Source organism: Mus pahari, chromosome 6 (assembly GCF_900095145.1).
Source record: "Mus pahari chromosome 6, PAHARI_EIJ_v1.1, whole genome shotgun sequence".
In the NCBI taxonomy this organism is placed as follows: domain Eukaryota; kingdom Metazoa; phylum Chordata; class Mammalia; order Rodentia; family Muridae; genus Mus; species Mus pahari.
In genome coordinates, this window is record NC_034595.1 from 39,113,946 (window position 1) to 39,136,900 (window position 22,955).

Consider the following 22,955-nt stretch of genomic DNA (forward strand, 5'->3'; position numbering starts at 1 on the left):
AGAGAGAGAGAGAGAGAGAGAGAGAGAGAGAGAGAGAGAGAGAGAGAGAGAGATGAAAGCAAGTCTATTTCTGTGTTTTCAAACCCGCCATTTCTGTCTCTGTCTCTTTCTTTGAAGTTCAGGGCTTGACAGGTAGCTTTGAAAGCCAAAGGTCACTTGAGCTCGCGTCCCTTACACCCATGTACTCCTTTGTCTTCTCTCATGAAAGCTCCGACTGGATGCAAGCGGACAGGTCATCCTCATTCTGACAAGGCTTTGACAGACCAGGGGTGGCATCTCGGGTCATCCCGAGCGCTCCTCTTTTTCTTAAGCCACCCATCAGCCAATGAGGTGTTTCTGTTCTCACGTTATCACAGCCCATTTCTCTCTCCAGCCCCCACTTCCTGAGTCCCACTCTGAGTCTCCCTGGAGAGAAACATGTCAACCAGCTGGTGTGTCCTCTTCTTCCTTTACATCTCTGTCATCTTAGCACCCCGGGGACAGATAAATTAGGTCATATTAATCCTTTATTTTTGGTTGATGGCCTGCAATGTATCTTCAGGTCAAAGTGAAAGTACAGGTCTTTACAACTGCCGACAGGCCCGCCCTGTCACCCCCACCCCCTTCTTGGTCTGCACCATTCAGGCTAGCCCCTGTCTCCTGTTTCTTGAGAACACTGTGCAACTTTCCACTCTGGACCATGGCCCTGGCTGGTCTGCTCTGTGCCAAGCTCTCCCGTCAGAAATCACAGTTTCTAGTATCTGGTCAACTGCCATGATCTTGTCCCGCCTTCCCTGAGCAGCTCCTCTCTAGCGTTTCCTACCCCCAGCTTTTTTCCTTGGAAACAGGAAATTATCATTATATATAATGATATAATCATTATCATTATTTCTGTTGCTTATGTGTTATTTTCTACTGGTGGAAAAACTGGGTGCCAGCAGGGCTTTTCGCTGTTGTTCCCTCTTGCTGCATTTTCAGCACCCAGTGGAGCTCAACAGACCTTGTGTCACTCATCTTGAGGCAAACAGATAAGGCTAAACTTCCTTCCTAGCGGCTATAACCTAAACTCAGTTCTCTCGGAACCTTCCCAGGTTATGGCTATGGTGGGGCTGAGAGCTCCCAAGTTGAGAACCTTCTATCACTACATAGGCGACAACTGGGGTAGATTGAGTATTATAGCGCAGACATGAAAGGCAGAGCGGTCAGACCTTGTTCTGTGAATTGCCAGGGCCAGCTCCCCAAAGAGTCTTGGGATGGAAGAATAGGTTTGGGTAGTGTTGTGGAAACCTGGGGACAGAAGGCTGGGCCTGCTCCCTCTTTACTATGTGGCCCCTCATTTATGATGGGGCTAACCTGAACGGCTGGCACCCATCCCGATTTTTCAGAGTCATTGGTTTCATGACACTTGTCCTGTCCAGTCAGTGTTAAGTTTCCTGGCAGCAATACTCATTTTTACCACTAGAGGGAAGGCTTTACTGAGGAGGGGCCTTCTCCCAGCTGTCTATTCCCCAGTAATGCCAGGTTCGTGGGATGGAGAGATGGCTCAGTGATCAAAATCCACAATGCCAGGCTCATCAGATGCACACTGCAATGAAACTCTCCCTGAAGGCTCAGGTAGTCTTGGAAATCTTAAGCAATGATTCCAGTATGATTAACTATGATTCCAGTAGAGTTTGGTAGTTTTGTCTGGTGCCTCTGAAACATTCACAACCTGGATTATTCCCAAGCATTTTTTTTTTTTAAAAAGATTTATTTATTATTATATGTAAGTACACTGTAGCTGTCTTCAGACACTCCAGAGAGAGAGAGAGAGTCAGATCTTGTTACAGGTGGTTGTGAGCCATCGTGTGGTTGCTGGGATTTGAACTCAGGACTTTCAGAAGAACAGTCAATGATCTTAACCGCTGAGCCATCTCTCCAGCAGCAGTTGCTGGGATTTGAACCAGAGACCCTTGGAACCACAGTCAGTGCTCTTAACTGCTGAGCCATCTCTCCAGCAGTTTCCCAAGCATTTTATATTCCCACTCTAACTATAGAGCTCTTCCTGATGGCCGTGGTGTGTGTGTGGTATGTATGTGTGGTGTGTGTGTGTGTGTGTGTGTGTGTGTATGTGCGTGGTGTGTGAGTGGTATGTGTGTGCTCTCTCTGTGTGTATGTGTGCTGTGTGTGTGTATGGTGAGTGTGTGCATATGCATGTGTGTCTGTGCTGTGCACGTGTATGTATGTGTGTGGCATGTGTGTGCTGTGTATGTGTAATGTATATGGTGTGTGTATGTGTGTGGTGTGTGAGTGGTATGTGTGCTCTCTCTCTGTGTATGTGGTATGTATGTGATATATATATATATATATATATATATATATATACATACATATGGTGTGTGTGTGTGCATATGGTGTGTCCGTATGCATGTTTGTCTGTGCTTTGCACATGTGTGTGCGTGTGTGTGTGTGCATGTGTGTAAGCTCAGGGAACAAGAATGAAAAGGCCCCTTGGCACAGAAGCTTCCTGGCAGGTAGGATAGACAAATGGCTTGTTTTACAACCTCTGTGAAACGATATTTTTTTTTAAACAGGGACTGGCTTTCTTTTTATTCTTAAAAAAAAAAAAACATTCAATACTTTTAAAAAATTTAAGAAGATAATTTTTATCTTAAACAAAAGATAGGATTTTTATTCACCCCTAAATCTGTTTTTTGAAAGACAGCTTCCAAATTATTTCCCTCATTCTGAGAATCATCATGAATTTATTATGCTATTTATTTATTATACTACATTGACATTAATGAAATTAAATTACTGTTGTAAACTGTCATTAGTCAATTGTTAGTAAACTTCATAGTAGAAGTGGCCAACATAATTGAAGAGTCATTACATTTATAGGTCTGATCATCTGAGTAGATCTGTAGTGAATGAGAAGGCATACATCTGGTCAGTGTGAGGTTATTATGTTACAGCCCTGAGCTGGTTGCCTCATCATGGGGAGAATGAGCAAATTTTTGTAAACATACTGAAATATTTTCAACATTTTACAAATGTTGGTATTTAAATGCTGACATTTTTGCTTTTAACATTTCCAGTTTACAGACTTTCCTCTCATAGATGTTGTATCATAGTCAATCTTCGGTCTTTGTGTCTTCTCTTAGGTTCAAGGTCCCCTTGGGGCTTTTGGTTCTGCTGGCCCTGCCCTCTCACCTTTCCCTTGCGGGCACCCCACTTGGAAAACCTGGCTATGCTGGTCTTAACTCTGTACCCGGTTCCTGCCAGCATTGCTCTGGGAAACCTGCCTTTTTTTTTTTTTTTTTTTTTTTTTTTCTTACTCATGACCTAATTTCTCTGTAGCATTTGGCTTCCTTTATCCCATCCTCAAAATCATTTTAATTTTTCACAACCTCTAGGGAGCTCTTTAAATATCAGTAACCCTCAGAGTTCCTCCTGGCCCCTTGTTCCTGTCTTCTCCCAAGGAACCAGCTTCTTGCTACCCTTGATGTCCACAAATCCCAAAGCTCAGACTGTTTTCCAGAAGACTGACACCTCCAGTCAGGAGTGTCTCTGACAGACTCAAATGCTCCAAATGTCAAGCATCATCCCCCTTCCTAGTAATCTGCTCTTCTACCTGTGCAAGCTGCTGCTGCTGCCCACACTATAGTCTCCTGGCCCCAAGGGGCATCTAGTTCTCTCTCCAAGGCAAACACCCATCAATGCCAAGACCTTTGACGCTACCTTTCAAGCTAGGCCTCCTTGGCTGGTGTCAGCTCTAGCGTCTTCACTGGATTCCAACTTCCATGCCATCCCCTTCGTCTCTATTCATTGCCCACAAGGCTCCCAGTGCTCCACACTAGGTGGTTTCTCTTACTCTTCCAAACCCCATCCGAGACATCATAGCCGTCAGAGATCTCTTTCTTCTAAGACAACACATCTGTCCTATTAGGAGTGTTCATCAGAGACTCTTCAAGACAGTTTTTTTGAATCTCCCTAGCTAGCATTTGGGCATCGAGCATGGGATTGCTGTATCTGTCCCCCAACATTAGGCTTGCTCTAGCACCGGGGTTGGTGGATGTGGCACCATTACTATAAACAACAGAGAAGGGGTTGGTAGGGAGGAGTGTGGCTGCTCTTTCAAACTCAATTCCGAGTTGACTTTTGGTGAGTGGGTAAGAAAGAGGGAAAAACCCAAAGGGACATGGCAGAAGCCTCAGGGGACTGCTTCACTTCACACTTTCAGTAGATTTCCAACGTTTAGTTGCACTAACAGATTATGTGGTCATCTTTGAAAAGTGGTCTCTAATGAAATTCAAGGGAAATGTGACGTATACAAGCCAAAACTTTGTAGCAAGTCTTTAAGGCAAAGTTTCAGGAGAACTGGGACTTCCAGCAAGGCCTAGCAGGGAGCTTGCTCTGTTTCAGGAACTTCATTCTGTGACCATTTTCCCAGCTCCCAGGCAAAGAGGATTCTGAGCTAGGTGGGTCTGCAGTGGGAAGCTTTAAAGTCTCCCTTGGTTTCCATCCCCAGGTCCTTGGAGAGAGCTAAGAGATTAATGGAGAAATAGACACTATTGATAAAGTACCCAGCACACTCAGAGACTTCCAGAACTTAAACCAAGTATTTCCTATCAGGTGGCAAGGTCGGGTCCCAGGCAGCCCATTAGCGCTTGAACCTGGAACGTGTCTCTGCAAACTGGCTGTAAAAGCCAGAGACTAGCAAAGACCTCTGTCTGCTGATGAGGTAGCATATTACCCAATGCTTTATCTTGATGCAAAGTAAAAGGCATTAGATTTGCTAAAACTTCATTGGCAGAGGTCACTATTTTGTGTCTTTCTTTTCCCCCCTTTGGTATAATCTGTTGTCATCTGGATTTCTTGTGTAAAAGAAGTACTTTGAGCTCCTGGGTTGGTTGGTTTGTTTGTTTTGTGTGTGTTTGTTTTTCATTCCCTTTACTTCACACGGCAGTCTGGTACCTGCAAATCTTGTGGGTTTGCAGCAGAAATGCCAGCACAGCCTGAACTCCTTAACTCAAGGCAGTGAAGCCCATGACTGAAATTAGACAATTCAGTTCATCTTAGAGTTAATCATAAGAGAAACTCACCATCCTTAAGTGAACATGCCAGCTTCCTATGGGGATGGACCCACCCTTCCTTCCTTCCTTCCTTCCTTCCTTCCTTCCTTCCTTCCTTCCTTCCTTCCTTCCTCCCTCCCTCCCTCCCTTCCTTTCATTTATTTATTTTATGAGCACATACATTTTACCTGCACGCTTGTCTGTACACCATGTATGTGCGTCTGGTGCTCACTAAAGCTAGAGGATCCCCTGGGTGCTGGGTCCCCTGGGACTTGAGTTACTGATGTCAGCGAACCACCTGGGAATTGAACATTAGTCCTCTGGAAGAGCAGCTAGTGCTCTTAAGTGCTGAGCCTTCTCTCCAGACCCTCTTTTCTCTCTTTTCACACACACACACATACTCCACATGCACACGCACGCACACAAAGCTGTATGTGTGCTGAGGGGAAGATTAATGTAGAATAACAGTATTTCGGTTTGACTGACAAAGACGAGGCAACCTAACCTCGTGAGATCTAGGGATGTCAGGAAAAGACAGGGTGAAGCATCCACAATTTGCCTTCTGCTGCCATTTAACACCTTCTACATATGCAGCGTGGCAAAATCAGCCTGAGCTTGCCAAGTCTGATCTTTCTGCTTTTACTGCTGACAGTTTAGATCAGGAAAATAAGATGCAATGCATTTGAGCAGCAGATGTATTCTCACAGGAAGAACTCCCTGGTCCGTGTCTTCAGGAGGATGGCAGCTTTGCCCACAGGGTTGGACTGCTCTCTCTGACAGACACAGTACCCGGAACTAGCTGCTTAGTTTGGTTATGCACGTCTGCTGTCTGTCTTCTTAAGATCCAGTCCCAGGGAGACACTTGCCAGAATACATCCCTGAAGAAGTCATGGTGAGTTCAGATATTTGTTTTCTGGATGAAGCCCAACCTTCCAGAAAGCATCTATTCAAATACCTCAAAAATTCTCTGGCCATGAAAAATCGGACTGGATGAATTTAACCATGAATTGAATGAATGAAACATAACACAGTACTGGAAATGGTGTCTGTGAATGGGCTCCTGCCTTGGTCACGGGAAGATAGGGAGGGAAATGGTGTCTGGGCAGTGGGGTTCCAGCCCTCCTCATTGGATGACAGGAAGGGCCATGGTGCCAGTGTACAGTAGGGTTCCTGCTCAGTCACCGAAAAGTAGGAAACATCAAGGCGTTGGTGCAAAGTGGGGCTCTCTCACTGCACAGTAGAAGGGGCAATGGTGCCCATGCACAGTGGAGATCTGTCCTCCTTCACTGGGATGTAGTAAGGTATCCCACACTGCTTCCCTGGCTTTCTGTGAATTGGATATCTTGTGTAAGAGCAACAGTCTTGTCACTCAACTTTGAGGGGGCAATCACTTCAACCACTGCTGTACCCTGGCTTTAACTCAGCTCTATTCAAAAAAACAAAACAAAACAAAAAAACCCAGGTCTCTAAAACGAGTAGGCAGAAGGTAGCTCTATGACAAGATCTATCTGCTTTGCCATGGAGTCAGGGAACATCTTTCTTCAAAGGGCTTATTTAAGTCCTGCCTCTGAGGCTCTCCCAGGCACTGCAAATAGGAACAGAAATTGGCGAGGCCGTAATGGAGGGGACTTTGGATGTGTCATTCAGAATGGGAGATATGTGTGCATACTCTTTGACCTGGTATTTCTGTTTTTAGATATTTGTACTAGATGTATGTATCTACACTATAGGTTCTCAACTTGAGGGTCCCGACCCCTTTGCGGTTGACCGACCCTTTCACAGAGGTCACCCGAGACCATCAGAAAACACAGATACTTGCATTATGATTCATGACAGTAGCAAAGTGACAGTTACGGTTGGGGGGGGTGGGTCACCACAAGGAACTGTATGAAGGGGTTGTATTAGGAAGGTTGAGGACCACTGTTAAGGAGATTACAGAGGAGAAAGGACAATTCCGTTGTCCTTCCTTAAGGAGTGCCTCCTTTTTACTTCTGTATGCATGTAGATTTTTTTAAAAAATATAAATAGCTTTAATTAATTTAAAATTAGCTTGTGATACTCTGGTAAATGTCTGGGTTGGTAATAAAAAGGGAATATACCACCTATCCTTTCAAAGGTCTAGTAGCTGCTGTACTCCTTGTGAACTAGACCAAACAATATTTAGGGTTTCTCCCCTTTAGGCGTGTGACCCAGGAGGCTACCAGGCCAGGTGTTCGGGGACTGGAGTGGATGGCAAGCCATCGAATGATGTCATACTTCCTAAGGGACAGTCGTGCATAGGGAAAAGAGGTGTTTAACATCTGATCACGTCTCTCCAGAGAAGGCGGCTTGTCCTTCCTAAGCAAGGCCACCTTGCCTATGGAGATGTCTGAGGAGAAAAGCTTTCCTAGGCTGGGCTGAAGTTTCTCTCTGAACCAAAGGAAGGCTGGTTTCCTTTCTCTAGCCATGACACTACCACCAGCTGATCCCCAAGGGACCTGAAATTCTCCCTTCTGACAAGACAGGCACTGCTTTCCATGACAGATGGCCCATGGACTCATTCCAAGAAAGGTGAGAACCATTAGGCTGTTCCTACACATCAACAACAACATCCTTTCCTCCCAGTAGGATGTCTGCGTCGCCCACCAGCATCCAGACCCACATCTCCAGATGGACTTGACTGTTCCTAACCTGATGCAACCTCCCAGTTCTGAAGGCAGCAAACCTCTGCTGTCCTGGACTTTTTCTCTGCAACTTTTATTTTCTTTCTCCCAATTCATACACTATATACAGACCACCCCCCCTTTCATCTGTAGCCTTTGAAACAACCTCTCCATTCCCTCCTTGCTGTTAGAACATCTCCCTGACCCAGTAACCCCACCAATTCTACACCCCAAAAGCCCCACCTAACTCTTCCTTTTACCTTCTCTGAAGGGTTTAACCCTTTCCATCATGGTTTCTCTATTAATCCTTCTGCTGCCAACCCTAGGAACATGACAGCACCACACAGGAGAGCCTTGGCATCCTTAGCCCCTTACTGCTGCAACCCTCAGTCACTTATCCAGTGTCTTAAAACTATCTCTAGAGCCCATTATGATGACATACATGCTACCACCTCCCAAACTGGGAAGTGCACAGTAACTTTCTGCCCTCATGGCTCTCTCATTGCTACTCTCGCCTGTTTGCTGTCCCCTTTGGAATGTGATCTTCCCTTGCTCTCTGGACATCTCCCTCACCTTGTAGCTTTCCTACTTGGGCATCCTCTATTTTTTGTAGATTCACAGGTTTGGAGTCACCAAAGCTCAATCAGCTGCTATCTCTTCCCGTCTACAAGTGGCATATTAGCATCCAGTTGTGTTACCACAAAGGATATATGCATGACTTGCAAATTTACATCTAGAGTTCTGTCAAAACTCTGCCAAGCTCAGCTTCCCCCCTCCCCTCAAGCTCAGCCTTTTATAAAGCCTTCTCAGGGTCTCTGCTTGACTGTCTTCTGGGACTCCCAAAGTTACAATGAGCTCTTGTGGTCTCACACACTGCCTCTATCTCCACCTTCCTCACCAACACACAGGTTTCTGAAAGTGAGATCTCCCTGTCATGAGACTTCAAGGTGCCCGTCAGTGCCTCTTCTATTTTCATTCCTAATGATTTACTACTTAATTATTAGGGGCAGAAATTTACCAAGTGTGTGTGTGTGTGTGTGTGTGTGTGTGTTTAAACTACATTTCTAATCTATCTTGAAGCTAACCATGTGGCAAGGCTTGCCTGTGTAATGCTAGGTTCATAGTTAGGAGTGATGATGGAAAGATCAGTGGATGAGGATTAAAATCTTTAAGTTTTATTGAAAGGACTTTGAGAGAAGCTCCCTTGAAATCATAAAGAAAATATCTGTGGGGGGGCTGTGACTGTGGAGAAGGGGCTGTGACTATCTGAAGGGGTGGGGCTGTGACTATCTGAGGGGGTGGGGCTGTGACTATCTGAGGGGGTGGGGCTGTGACTATCTGGGTGGGGTGGGGTGAGGCTAAGACTATCTGAGGGGGAGGGGCTGAGACTATATGGGGAATGGGGTTGTGACAAACTGGAGGTGGGGTGGGGCTGTGACTATCTGAGGGGAAGGGGCTATGACTACTTGAGGGGGAGGGGTTATGACTATCTGAGGGGGAGGGGCTGTGATGATCTGATTATGGAATCATTTTGACCTTTTCACCTTCTGTGACTATGGATGTAATCCTGGGACTTCAGCAGCAGATATCTTGGACCATGAGGAGTCCTTAGGGTGCTGAAGCAGCAGGGTGGGTAGAAGGATCCTGGGTTTTGAATTATTGTAGGACAACCATATCTTCCAGGTCCTACACTTGAGAGAAAAATAACCCTCTACCCAATCAAGACATTGTTAATTTAGATTTGTTGAGTTAACCCTATCTGATAATACCAGTGTGTACAACATATCCATACATATTGAAGCAATGATTAAAATGTATAGGAAAGGCAACGAGTGGCTCACAAACTTGTTTTATTCCTATGGTTTTACAGGATGTATCTTGGGCAACTGAGAACACTGCTGAACAGTATTCCAAAACCCCACCTATCTTTGGAAGAGAACACTGGATGGCTGGAGGGCTGTGTGAGTGCTTGGTGCTTTTGTTTCTTTGAAACAATGTGTTTTAAAAAATTCTAGCCATAGCCGGGTGTGGTGGCGCACGCCTTTAATCCCAGCACTTGGGAGGCAGAGGCAGGCGGATTTCTGAGTTCGAGGCCAGCCTGGTCTACANAAAAAAAAAAAAAAAAAAAAACTAGCCATGTATCTAGTTTAGGATCCCATGACTCATGCACGATATTAATAGTTTCTTGGTGAGGTAGAGGAGCTGTTGGTTGCCATGAAACAGGATTAATTCCATCAAGGAAAGGCATTAATTTTTGTTCTCACTTTCACAACATTTTCTACCTTACTTTTATTTATGGTATGATCAGTGAATGATTTTTTATTTGGGAGGGTGGGGGGGTGTAAAAATCTTCTCTTCTGCAAAAGGCTTTGTTGAGTTTCAGGACAATATGATGCAGGCAGCTTTGGCTACAGATGATGGCTTTCAACAATGTCAGTCAAAGTAACTGTCCAGTCACCTACCAGTCTCTATAAAATGCTGATCTCCATAGAGCAAAAATAATTACTTAGGCATATGGCGTTTGCTTTAAATCTATTATGTAAACCAGGGAGGGGGAGGGTAGGTCAGTCTGTGATAGAATGTTGGCCTAGGACTCTGAGACATTGGGTTGAGCTAGAAGAAATAGGTTGAGATAACTCTTTCTTTTGTACATTTTTTTTGGATGGGGGGGGCGGGACCTTGTGCTACATGTATATCTAGAGATCAGAGGACGATTTGTAGGAACTGTTTCTCTCTTTCCACCACATGGGTCCCGAGGATTGACTAGAGACATCAGACTTGGCAGCAAGTGTCTTTACCTGCTGAGCCATCTCACTATCTTTGAACTAGCTTAATACATTTGTTTTTAGAATTTCATGAAGTGTCTTGTTCCAAAAAGCAAATACAATCCCGGGGAAAAGCAAAGCTCACTAACCTCTTATGTCTGTAAAATAATTCCTATGCAGTTATTATTAAGGAGATGCCATGGTTAGATAGTTTATCATCTTGGGAATAGGAGTAAAACTACAGAAGCAGTGTTTGATTGGGGTGGGGCTTGGACTTTGCCTGCTCTAGGTCCCCAAGGCTGAATGACGGATGGCCCTGCTGCTTTCTCCTGGCTTAATGTCTTACAGCCTTCAAACCTCATGTCCCCCACTTGGCAGACATTCTCAAGCAGATTGTCTTTGCTTGCTCCTGATCCTTCCTGGCACCGCATCCATCCTCATGATAATGAAGAGATGATGGCTTGGGCTGTTGCATCTGTTTCAGTACTTTATTACAGAGACAAACCAAAACAGAGGTAGAGGAGAACCAGTATGGGTGTGCTCCCCAGAGCACAAGACAGAGCTTTGGTGTGACTATACTGAGTTTGGCAACACCCTGGCCCCCCCATCATCACTTGCTGTCTCTGAATTCCCAGATGAAATACTCTGCTCCTTTGAACTTCAGTGTCTTCAAGCACTAAGATACTTCTATGAGCCTTGATTTCTTCCAGTGCCATTACAGCCTGCCCATGTGACCATGGTACTGGGGAGACAATACAAAGTTTACAAAACTGCACTTGGACACCTCACTATGTGGGAGTGGCCTCCCTCTTCATCTTTCTCTCAGCCCAGTCAGTTAGTTTTTTGCCATCTTCCTTATCTAGTTTATCCCATATCTACTAACCTGTTAAGGCTCATTCAAAGAGTCCCTTCTTCATAAAAATAAAATCTTCTCCCTTCCTCACTGGCAGACATCTTTTCTACACCATCTACTGAATTTCTCCAGTTTTTACTCTTTTCTTCCTGGTGCCTCAGTCACTCTCTGTTACCACTTCCTCTAGTTTGCATGCTTCATGGGAACAGACTGCCTTCTTTTCAGTCATGTTTCCTCAGAGTGCCTACTAGGACACCTAGCATAAGAAGGCACCCAAAAATAATGTGCCAACTATGTGTAGGACAGTATTTACAAGTCCCTATTCCATTCTTCTCTAGAGATGAGATGGTATGTATAATGCATCTTTCCATTTGATTCCTCTAAAGAGGATGAAAAGGAGCTGATCTTACATCATGCCCAGAGCATCCCTGTAAATAGTTACAAATAATGACTCATCATAAGAGCCGACATAATAAAGCCTCACTGGAGGGCTAGTCACAGTGCACAAACTGTAAAACTGCTTAAATGGAGCAGAGTATTTCCCAAAGGTAGTGAGTGATAGTTATTGCCCCAGATGCCCCCATCTTTATTACACTCCCTTACATTGCACAGCGTGGAGGGTCATAAATCACAGTTATGATTATTATTTTAAAGTGAGAGGTGAGAAGCCCTTGAGAATGTCTATTGTCAGGTCTGAGGGATCTAAGTTGACTTTGGGTTTCTTTGATGGAATCCACGAACTAGGTTCAAGCCAAACTTGGCTTGTTCTGTCAAAAAGTGTGGCCTGGGAGGGTTGAAGCTCTATTCCATGATCTCCTTTACATCGGTTCTGCAACGGGACTGCTATGTGCTTAGAAGACTTCACTCTTTCAGAGATTTTCAATCCACATGAAGGGTTAATGGCAGGTAGCATTTCCTGGATGGCCCCACAAGAAGATCCACATAAGGAAGATTTCTCTGATCAAAGAGGCCTGAGAACCCTGCAGATCGGATTCACTGGTCTGCATGATTCACTGTAGGCTGTGGTGTCTGACAGAACAGCCAAGGACCAAGAATTACCGGGTAGAGAAGTCTAAGTCAAAAGTCTCTTAGTGCTTTAAATATGGCTCCCTCCTCTGCTCTCTCTCTTCCTTGGTGTTGAAGCACACCAACAACATCACAGGAGGATATGTCATGGAATGCTGCTTCAGTTATTTTTTGCTTACCATAACGAGGAAGGGTGTTTAGCCAAGAATAAGACAGTGAGTGGGAAACAAATGAAGAGAGGGGCAGTCAAAATAACGAAGGAGGTTAAAGGTGACCTATGAGGTCACCAAGACACCGGTGGTCAAGCTTCCTGACCTAAGGACCATGCTTGGTTCTTAGTCCAGACAACAGTTTGACTTTGGTTTTCTTTCTCCCAACCTCTATCATTAGCAAGCAATATCATCAGACTGTAAGGACTCCTCCTTTATCGCCCCATGATCTTATCTGGGGTAGCAAGGAAAGAGGAAGGAGCAGCTGCATAACAGCATCTGCTCAGAGGGTTGTATAAAGAGGAAGGAGAGAAACAGGGAAAGAGTTGATAAAGTGACAGGGAGACAAGAGAGAGGTGGGACTGGTAGGTCATGGACAGGGTGTTATAAGGGACAGAGTGGAGATGAGTGAGAGTCAACAAACCCTCTCCCTAAGCCAGAAATCAAATGACAGCCAGGCTGGGGGCTCCCTTCAACCTACTCCCTGGTGGGAGGGCACTGACCAAAGACCTGTATTTCTCCGGCTGTTGACAGGACTCTGATGAAGATCTTCTTAGTGGCCAGACCACTTAATAATTCTGCAGTGGTTAACCAGAAACCCAGGAGAGCAACATAGAAGGGCCCAGTTATGTAGAGAAGCCAGAACTGGAGGGGGTTGAGAATAGGCTTATTCAGGACTGTCAGATGGTTCACTTTGTGCATGCAAAGCAACTAGGAAATCTTTGGTAAACTAAGGCAGCTAAGAAATACTGGAAGCTGAACGCAAGATATGCAACACACTTGGGAATTTCCTGTGTTGAAAGACATCTAGGGTACCTTCTGATTGTATGTTGGTATCATAGGAAGAATTGTATAAAAACCCCAAATGATTTTTAAAAAAATAAATACTGCATATTCCTCAAAATGTGGAGACATGCATGGGGTGGAATGACAGCTGAGTGAGGAGACAAAGTCCCTTTACAAGAATTCAAAAATGTCGAATTGCTCTTCTATGAATTCTGTTCCAGAAGTAAATAATTTCGAAAAGTGATTCTGCCAGGGACAAGGGTACTCTCTGAGATGGGGACTGGAGTCCTCTAGTAAGTACACTTAAGAATAAATCCCAACTTAGGAAATTGTTCAAGTGACTCACCCAACCTACAGAGCGGGAGCCTCCTAGAGACAAGTCTGGTGACTAGAACTGTGGAGTTGGCAGGGACAGTAGGGTCTGAGGACACAGGCCACTGCCCTCTGCTTGAGAACTGGGATTTATGCTGGTTTAAAGTGTACATGCTACTTTAGGTATTTCTTTGCTTTTACACAAATAATAAATCCATCAAAACTTAATCCTCCTGTGAAATGCAGAGCATCCTAGGCGAGTGCTGGGTGGACACGTTTCCGTATGTTCCTATGAGTACGTGGGTGTTGATTTGTGCTTGTATTGTGGACACCATTTCTCTGCGTGTGTTATATAATCAGGATGGTTTGATTGTTTTGAATGGAATAACAAAATTACCCATGGTATTGCACGTCTCTAATTCCAACTAAACGCAATGGTGAAAACTAGACAAAAATGCAGAACGCAGAACTCAAAACCAAAATCAAACAAACCAACCAAAAACCACACAATGTTACTGAGATCATGCAAAGAAGAAAATAAAGAGGTTAAAAAATGGGCAAGCAACAGACACCATAAATGTAAGAAGGAAAAGGAAAAAGCCAGGGGCGTACAATTCTGAAATCATTCTTACCTTCTTCAGTCATTGTGTCATAATATTTTAGTTTTCCATATGATCCAAGTTCTACAACATCACAGTAAAAGACACAAAGATAAGGAACGAGCTATAATGCAAAAACTTCGCTTTTACACATTCTTAATTAATCAGATGCAGAGTTACACTGTCAAGATTCGGCAATCGTAACTATCTGGAGATGTGCAAACACAAGGCATGTGGCAGACGGCTTCACGGCCCGTTTTCAGAATCACTGAAAATATATTATTCAACTGAGGGTGGCCTGGGCTGTGTGGTACAGAATAGGGCACGTTAGTTTAACACTCAACAAAACAGAATACTTGGCAAAGGTGCTTCGGCACAGGCCTTTGCTAATCTCACAACTTTTATAGAGGTGACACTCCAGAAGGAAAGAACTGAGCAAGAACAGCCGTCTACATGCAGGGATCCTTGTAGACACTTGCTATGTAAAGTGGCCTGAAAGTCACCGCATGGCTTTTCCAGCCCCTGACAGAACCATCTGTTAGAGAATAAGGAGGCTACCTGGAGAGATGCTGTACGAACAGCCCAATTTTAACTCTATTCCTGAAGATCTCATATTTTAGAGTATCGTGTGTGCAGGATGCTGGACAAGGTGCCAGAGGCACTGCAAGCACTGGAAGGACCAGTGAGGCATCTTCTTGGGGGAGCCCACCTGGCTGAGACAACCTGGGGACCAAGGCATGACCTGCGGTGGTGCAAAGAGCAGGGTAGGGGAGCAGTTTCCGTGCTTCCGAGTGTAGATGACCCGGGGACCCGTCTGCACTGGAGATCACTGGGAGGCAGGAATTTGGAGTCAATGGAGTTACATGATGACTGGGTTAGGGGAGAGAGGAGACAGGGACATATTTCTTCTGTCTCTTACTTTAGTTTCAAAACAGAAACTTTGATTTTTTTTTTTTTTTACAATCCCAGATAATTTTGAGCAATGTTGTAAGCTGATTAAAAATGGTCATAATGACATTCTCCCAATAAACTTCAAGAATTTAATTAGGCTCCAGAGACACTCTTGTGACTCCACACAATGTGTCCATGGCCCATCGCCTTGGACAGATGCTGAAAACTCACATGTGAATCAACTCGAAATTGATGAGCCTGTGTGAGATGTAGGAGCCTGCTTATAGCAGATGACCAACACCCTGCGTTGGGTATTTATACTATACATTCTCTCCTCTATATACTCCTTTCCACATGTCTAATTTCATCTAAAGCTATTTTAATATGAATATACCAGTAGAAAAGTATACCTTTGGGGAGAAAAATCATCCCATCTTTATGTTCTTGTGGATTTTATCTATTCTGGTCTTTGTTAGAATCATTACAAGAGATGCAGGTGGTTCAATAAAAAGTTGAATTTTATTTAAATAATAAATTTTTGTGAGTTATAGGTATTGCTTTTAGTGAAGTGTTTTTTTTTCTAAGAACAGCTGGTGTATGCATGTATGTGTGTTTACAGAGGAGTAGAGGTCTTAAATGATCTACATACTTCATAAATATTAATCATATCTTCATAGTGGCTTTACAAAATAGGTGTGTGTGTGTGTGTGTGTGTGTGTGTAATCTTGCAGTAAATTGATAAATTCTATCAACCAACAAATAGTTTTTTGTAGGCTCTTCTTCCTCTGCCATGTAAAGCAGAGGAATAAACAGCTGGAATCCACTATTATCTGCTCAGAAAACGGGATATGGGTGGTCATGTGTTTGCAAAGCTGGCTGTCAACCATGTTCTGCACAGTGATGCCACATCACTGTGTGTTAGTGGATCCATCTTCTTTCAGACACAAACCTTTGTGTATGCACACACCTGTTTTGATCCCAACCTGTGAAGCACCTGTTTGTGGTAGATGCTATTGTTTTGAACTTTATCTCTACTTGGAGCAATGCATAATAAATACAATCACATTGTTGAATTGTCACTTTATGTTGACACAGAGTAGGAACTCTTCACACAAAACAAGCTTCACACACATACGTGCACTGTGGCAACATCTAGATCACTTCTGAGCTGCTTCCTTGGATGGCGAATGGTACACAGGAACAAGAATAGGAGCACACTTTATGGGAAAAAAAATAAGGCAAACCATGTGGAGTGAGGCAGTGAAAAGCCACATAGCAACAGGTAGATGGCCAATCGAGCAGTGGAAGGAGGAAGCTGAAGGGAATAGCATCGACTCAAGCCGATAGTTTCAGGAAAGGATGGAGGGTGGAAATGAACAGATTGGAACACAGTCTTCATTGCTGGCAGCCACGGGATGGTGAGATGGTGAACTGTGAACTGAGCAGTCACATCCCGAGGGAAGCAGGGCAACATCTCCACCAGCCAGACACGCCTGTTCCCTGATCCTGGGGTCATGGGTGGTGCAGGTTGAGGGATGCAACATGCAAGCAGGACATAAACAGTGTGCGTGCAGAAGCCAGAGCTCCTCACACATCTGGCTACTGTCCTATAGGCCAAGGATGCCCCCCCCCCCCCAAGAAAGTGACTTCAGCCACTGTTTGTTGATAGCCTATAGCCAGGCCAACCTTGCTGTAAGGGCCCAGAAAGCGTAATGAAACTCACCTGTGCAAGAACTTGACTTCCAAATCACCCACCCTTCAACCCGTGACACCTTAAGCCACCTTTGACTTGTTTTTCATTGATCATTTCTCTCTCTCTCTCTCTCTCTCTCTCTCTCTCTCTCTCTCTCTCTCTCTTACTTATTTACTTCCGGTTTTTGAGACAGGGTTTCTCCGTGTAGCCCTGGCTGTCTTGGAACTCTCTCTGTAGACCAGGCTAGCCTAGAACTCACAGATCTTCTTGGCTCTGCCTCCAGAGTTCTGCAATTAAAGGTGTTCATGACCATCACCCTGCTATTTTCAACTTATTTGGACTAGGAACCAACTGAGAGTCTCTTGAGGAAAGGAGGGAAGAGGCTCGGAAAGGTTAGAAGGTAACTGTTTGGTCCCAGCTTCATGAAAGAGTGGTATGTCATCCTGGTTTCCACACTGGAAATCATCTGGTACCACTTCTTTGAAAGACTTCTTTAAGAATACCACATGGCCCATGGGGAGGGGTACATTGGAAACCCATTGGTTTGTGTTTGGGATGAGCCTAAATTTGACCATAGATGCCTCCTCCCACAGTGCCCTACAAACTCACTGGTATGTTTTCTATGAGCCTGAAGGCTGGCCACTGATGTTGGCCGACATGGTGCTGTGCTGGCTTTTGTGCCACCTGGAGAGCTGGGGTCCTAGGTGTCCCAATCCCTACACATCCAAGGAACTGAGCATATTATTGTTCATCTGACCACCTTGCTCCACACTTGCTAGCAATCTCTCTAGCTGACTTTACAGGTCTGGCCTCCGGGTTCTGGTCCATACTTGACACTGAACAGAATCAAGGTAGGGGGTTTGTTTCTAATCTGTGAATAAGAATTAGTGTTTGGGGCCTGTGGCTTCTGCCTTTCGCAAGAAATACATGGGCACAGATTTCTCCTTCCTCAGCTGTTCTTTGGAGGCCTTTGACACTCTTAATTCCATAGCTACCACCAAACCCTAGAGTTGGGAGCAGCAGCAGAAGGGACTTCCCATGTTTGAAGATTTGAAATCTGTGTGTGTGAAATGGAAAGCCGGTAGTAGGACCTATGCTGAGGTCATGTGATTTGAATGAGGACTGGAGGTGAAGAAACAAATGAGAATACACATTGATTATGTAAGTGCCATCTCACGGGAAAAATTAATGATTGATGTTCTATTCTTTTCAAAGATCTAGCTTTTATTTCTGGGTATGGGTTTGACCTTTTCTGGACAATCTGAAAAATCAAGGCCTTCTTAGTCCTGACTGCAGGGCAAATTGCAGCTAAGCTGTCCGGTGCTCGTCAAGATGTATGGATGAGTACTGGCTTGCAAGGAAGGATTATGTTCAGCATAAAGTGCATGGAAGAAGATGGGATTTGAAATTGGAGGTGTAGTTTGGGAACCAAGATCTGCGGCTTATGGGACAAGTGACTCTGAGCAGGGTGTTTCCTCTCTCTGAATGCTGGCATCCTCAGCATGGTCATTGCGCTGTCCTATAAACAGAGTGGCAGTGAAGAGCATACAGGATAACCCACACAAGGAAGAATGTGAGAAGCTGTCATTATTGCAAGTACCACAAAGATGAGAGCCCCTAGGATGTGAAGCAGGGCAATGGGACAACTTGGTACCTTATCCGAGCTTGTTAAGACAAATTCAATACGGCCAAGAGGTTTTCAAAAGAGATTTGTTGTTCAATAGCAAAAGACAGTCATCATGATGGGGGCCCATATTTAAAAACATCTCTTCATTAATCCTTTACATCTGCTCTCAGATTTAAGGAAAATCAAAGCACTGACCAAAAGGAGGTAGAGGATGGGACATGTGAGCCTTCTTTATCTGTCGGGAGCCCAGACATTTTCCCTTTGTGTATTTGCCAGTGAGCTGGTTCCTGGCTAATGTCTTACTTTGAGAGTAAAGACTGTCTTTCTTTAAATCTGTCTAAAACAGAAAACCCACATCCCCACACCACATGCTCAGCTCTCCTCGCATTTACTAAATAAAAGTATTCAAATGGACAGCTCCGCAGAGACACTGGCATTCAGAACGCTTTGGTGTGTTGAGTTTTTCTGGACTTGGTAAAACCGAGAAGGTCAACACTGATGCTCAAGTTTTTCCACGGCAGCCATTACAACAGCGGTTAAGAGGCCTTTATTGGGCAGCTCAACGATAGGTGCTACTAGTTATGAACTGCGTGCCCCTTCCCCCTTTTTTTCTGTTCTTCCACTGAGGTTGGGGCACAGGGAGAGGCCATTACTTGTCAGGAGTGTTTTTATAAGATCAGACGACTTGGTCTGTAAAGAAATTGGACTGGGGAATTACAAACATCTTTAGTAACTGGTCTCCTATCTGTGTCTGCCGAAGGTCCAGCAACAATCTATAAAAAAATCAACTTAGTGTAAAGTAGTGAAGTCTTATCCAAGGGCTAATGGTCTCCTGCGTGGCTATTCAAGAGTGTTTTGAGATATTCAAATGAGAAACAAATTACCTATTACTTCTTTCCCAATACACAGAACCTGATAAAGGATACCTTTGGAAAACTTCCAGAAGCAAGTCAGCAATTTGTTAATTTAATCTCAGAATGAAGGTATTTTTGTCTCTTCTATAAATCTGAGGATTTCCTTTAATCGCAGAATAAATGTTTGCTTTGAAGATTTTATTTCTTGTTACTCTGGATTTTTGAGACAGTGACTCAAATTGCCCAAGCTAGGCTCAAACTCACTACTTAGCTGAGTTCAGGCTTGAACTCCTGATCTTCTTGCATCTACCCACCCAAGCACTGAGACTGCAGGCATGTACCCAACATCTAGCATGAATGTTTCTAGATGACAGGATAAAGGTTGATGATCTGGAATTTCCCATCATACACAGCATTTGCACTGTTCGTAGATCTTTTTTTTAAATTTTTTTTTCGAGACAAGGTTTCTCTGTATAGCCTGGGCTGTCCTGGAACTCACTTTGTAGACCAGGCTGGTCTCGAACTTAGAAATCTGCCTGCCTCTGCCTCCCAAGTGCTGGGATTAAAGGCATGAACCACTATGCCTGGCTCTGTTTGTAGATCTTATGATTGTTTTGTAGGGTGTTTGGAATAGATTGGTTACTGCTTTTTTTTTTTTTTTGACAGGGTTTCTTTGGGTAGCTATCCTGGAACTAGCTCTGTAGACCAGGCTAGGATCAAATTCACAGAGCTCTGCCTGCCTCTGCCTCCCAAGTGCTGGGATTAAAGGCATGAACCACTATGCCTGGCTCTGTTTGTAGATCTTATGATTGTTTTGTAGGGTGTTTGGAATAGATTGGTTACTGCTTTTTTTTTTTTTTTGACAGGGTTTCTTTGGGTAGCTATCCTGGAACTAGCTCTGTAGACCAGGCTAGGATCAAATTCACAGAGCTCTGCCTGCCTCTGCCTCCCATGTGTGGGGATCACCATTAGACAGCACAATTACTATCTTTTTTTCAATGTCTCCCAATTTGAAATTTTTTTCTTCAAACTAAGCCTAAGTTCTTGGCTGAAAGAAGATGTTTTCTAATACAGCCCAATATTAACCTTTATGGTTGGATTTTTTTTTCCCCCCTCAAAAACCAATTTGTATGGACTACCAAAATTAATGGTTTTCTTAAAAGGTTTTCTTTAGCCATTATTCTTATGTACCAAACATTCCTGGCCAACAGAAGTAATTTTTTTTGTAAATTGGAGAAAAACAAAACAAAACCCGAACCACTTAAGAGATGGAGGTTAAATGAGGAAACAACCTCGAATCTCACTTCCTACTCAAGTGAGAAAGGAAGGAATATTTTAACCTTCAAATTCAAAAGCTTTCAAAGCTTTCAGAGTACTGACTCATTGCAGAAGCTTGGCTTGGCATTCTGTGGGAGACTGACATTCGAGATGAACTTCTCTGAGTGGCTCTTCAACAGGGACTCGGTGCACAGGTGCCTGGGGACAGCTGAACTCAATGTGCAGCATACGTATGCCATACACGAGGTGCTAGCGGAGATACATTTTGCCCCGTGGAGTTCTTTCCTCCTGCTGAAAGATACTTCTTTTTGTTCTGTGAGATGAAAGCTTCTCACTTAGGTTTCTCAAAGCGAGGTAAGCACTTGGCAAACAAAAAGTAAAGAGCTGAACATGGTTTGGATGGGTCCTCCTGCATAAATGAATTGAACTTAATTTTTAATGCAATGAAATTGGGATTTAGAACCGTTCAAGACCCGTTCAGGTCAGGAGGATAGATTCTTTTGGAAATAGATCCATGGTGCCATAAAAAGAATCATGGGCCGGGCGTGGTGGCGCACGCCTTTAATCCCAGCACTCAGGAGGTAGAGGCAGGCGGATTTCTGAGTTCGAGGCCAGCCTGGTCTACAAAGTGAGTTCCAGGACAGCCAGGACTATACAGAGAAACCCTGTCTCGAAACCCGCCCCCCCCCCAAAAAAAAAAGAATCATGGGAGGGGCTCTATCTTTGCCTTTGTGAGCAACATCCAAAGCCTATGGAGGACAAGGTGCCGTCCTGACAGCAGAGAGCTAGCCCCCGCCAGACCCACATCCTCAGAACGATGAGCAACTGAGCACATAGTTCTGTGCTTTGTAAATTACCCAGTACTAGGCATTCTGGTAGAGCATCACAAAATGAACCACGACAGTAATCCTACACCTGCTACTGAGTTCCAAGTAGGGTGTATAAGCAGGACGTACATGCGTGCGCATGTGCACTCGCTCTTAAGGAGTTACCGCTGACGTTCATGCCCGCTTGAAACTGGCCCTTTTGTGAAATTCCTTCTCTCCAGTCTCAACTCTTTGCAAATGTAGGCCTTGTGGTTTGTTATCAACTTTTTTTTGTCTCGCTCACTCAGGTGCTTCCTGGTTTTTATGTACATGTGTAAATGAGTACCGTAAATGAAGTACTCACAGACCCTTTCTTATGAGTTGAACCTGCATACCTGGCTTTCTTTATGAAACCTCTTGATTTTCATGTGTTTTCAACAAATTCTAAATTAAAAAAAAAAAAGCTTAATGAATCTGAGCTATATTTCGCTCATCAATTTTATAACGTGCTTTAAAATCGGATTGCTTAGTCCAATTTACTTACAATGTTAGTTGAATAAATGAACATTCAGGTGGCTGGACCTGGCAGGCATACTTGCCTAACACTTTACTTCATCAGGTCAAGACTTGCTTCTTTGTGCTCTAGTTGGGTCCTTGCTGGCTGAGAATGGGACTTAATTTTACGATGGTTTCCTCTGGGGAACTGTAGTGGAGCCCACATTGGGAAACCTGAAAGCTATGGTATTGTGACCAGTTCCATCTATTATGGGCATTTCTGGGCATTCTTTTCCACCACTGTGCAAGTGGAGAGCAGGAAGTGACTTTTCTTACTGTGTTTTAAATTTGATTTTGGAAGGAATGAAAATTGCTCACTAGGTCTAACGCTCCTCAGTCATTCTGCAGATTAGTACCTGGACGAGGCAAAGCCCAGTGGAAGACTTTGAAAGCTAGGTTAGGATCACAGGGGGAAGGCGTCAATATAATTATGCGGGGATTATTAGCCTTGAACAGTGAACAGTAATGTGTGGTCATTACTGTGGATCATCCAGATGGTTCATAATAAAATGTCCATGTGAGTCCCCAGATACTCTGGCTTCTTACAAATTTGTCCCCTAATTTGCAGCGAGCTTCTCTGTGGTGTTGCTTAGCAATGCCCCAGTGCTTGCCGAGCGCTGTCCTGGCAGGGGCTGTATCAGACCGTATTTCACCATATTTTACATGTGCTGGGTGATCAGGCGAGGAAAGCAGGCTCTTGGATGCCAGGTTCTGCTCTCTTTTTGAGATGGGGTAGGGAGGAGATGGGGCAGAGTAGAATAAGCGTTTTTTCAGAAAACAAAACAAAATAAAACAACGAACATTCTAAGACCCAGCCTAACACAGCATGCTTAGAAGGACACCCATCTCTTATGAGAATTCTTTTAACTGTGCCATTCAAACCTCAACAACTATCTGCAGATGGCTTCAGATCCTGGCACATTGCTAAAGTTTGCTTTGTTCCTTTTCCCCCAAAGTCAAGGTGAAAAACAGGTGAGAATATAATATGATAGGTCTGTGCACAGCTGATAATCTTGCACAGCTGGA

General features: G+C 44.1%; 1 protein-coding gene across 8 annotated transcripts in view; it reads right to left on the bottom strand.

Annotated features, from left to right (window-relative positions):
- The window catches only part of Slc24a2 (solute carrier family 24 member 2), a 351,643-nt gene that overhangs the window by 163,355 nt on the left and 165,333 nt on the right, over positions 1-22,955 (bottom strand). For 5 of the 8 annotated variants that reach the window (XM_021200589.2, XM_029539914.1, XM_029539913.1 and 2 more), the window contains one exon: positions 14,259-14,309. The exons of the other annotated variants lie outside the window; for them this stretch is intronic. In XM_021200589.2, coding sequence (XP_021056248.1) covers positions 14,259-14,309 — 51 coding nt within the window. The remainder of the gene's footprint in view (positions 1-14,258; positions 14,310-22,955) is intronic. 8 annotated transcript variants of the gene reach the window in all.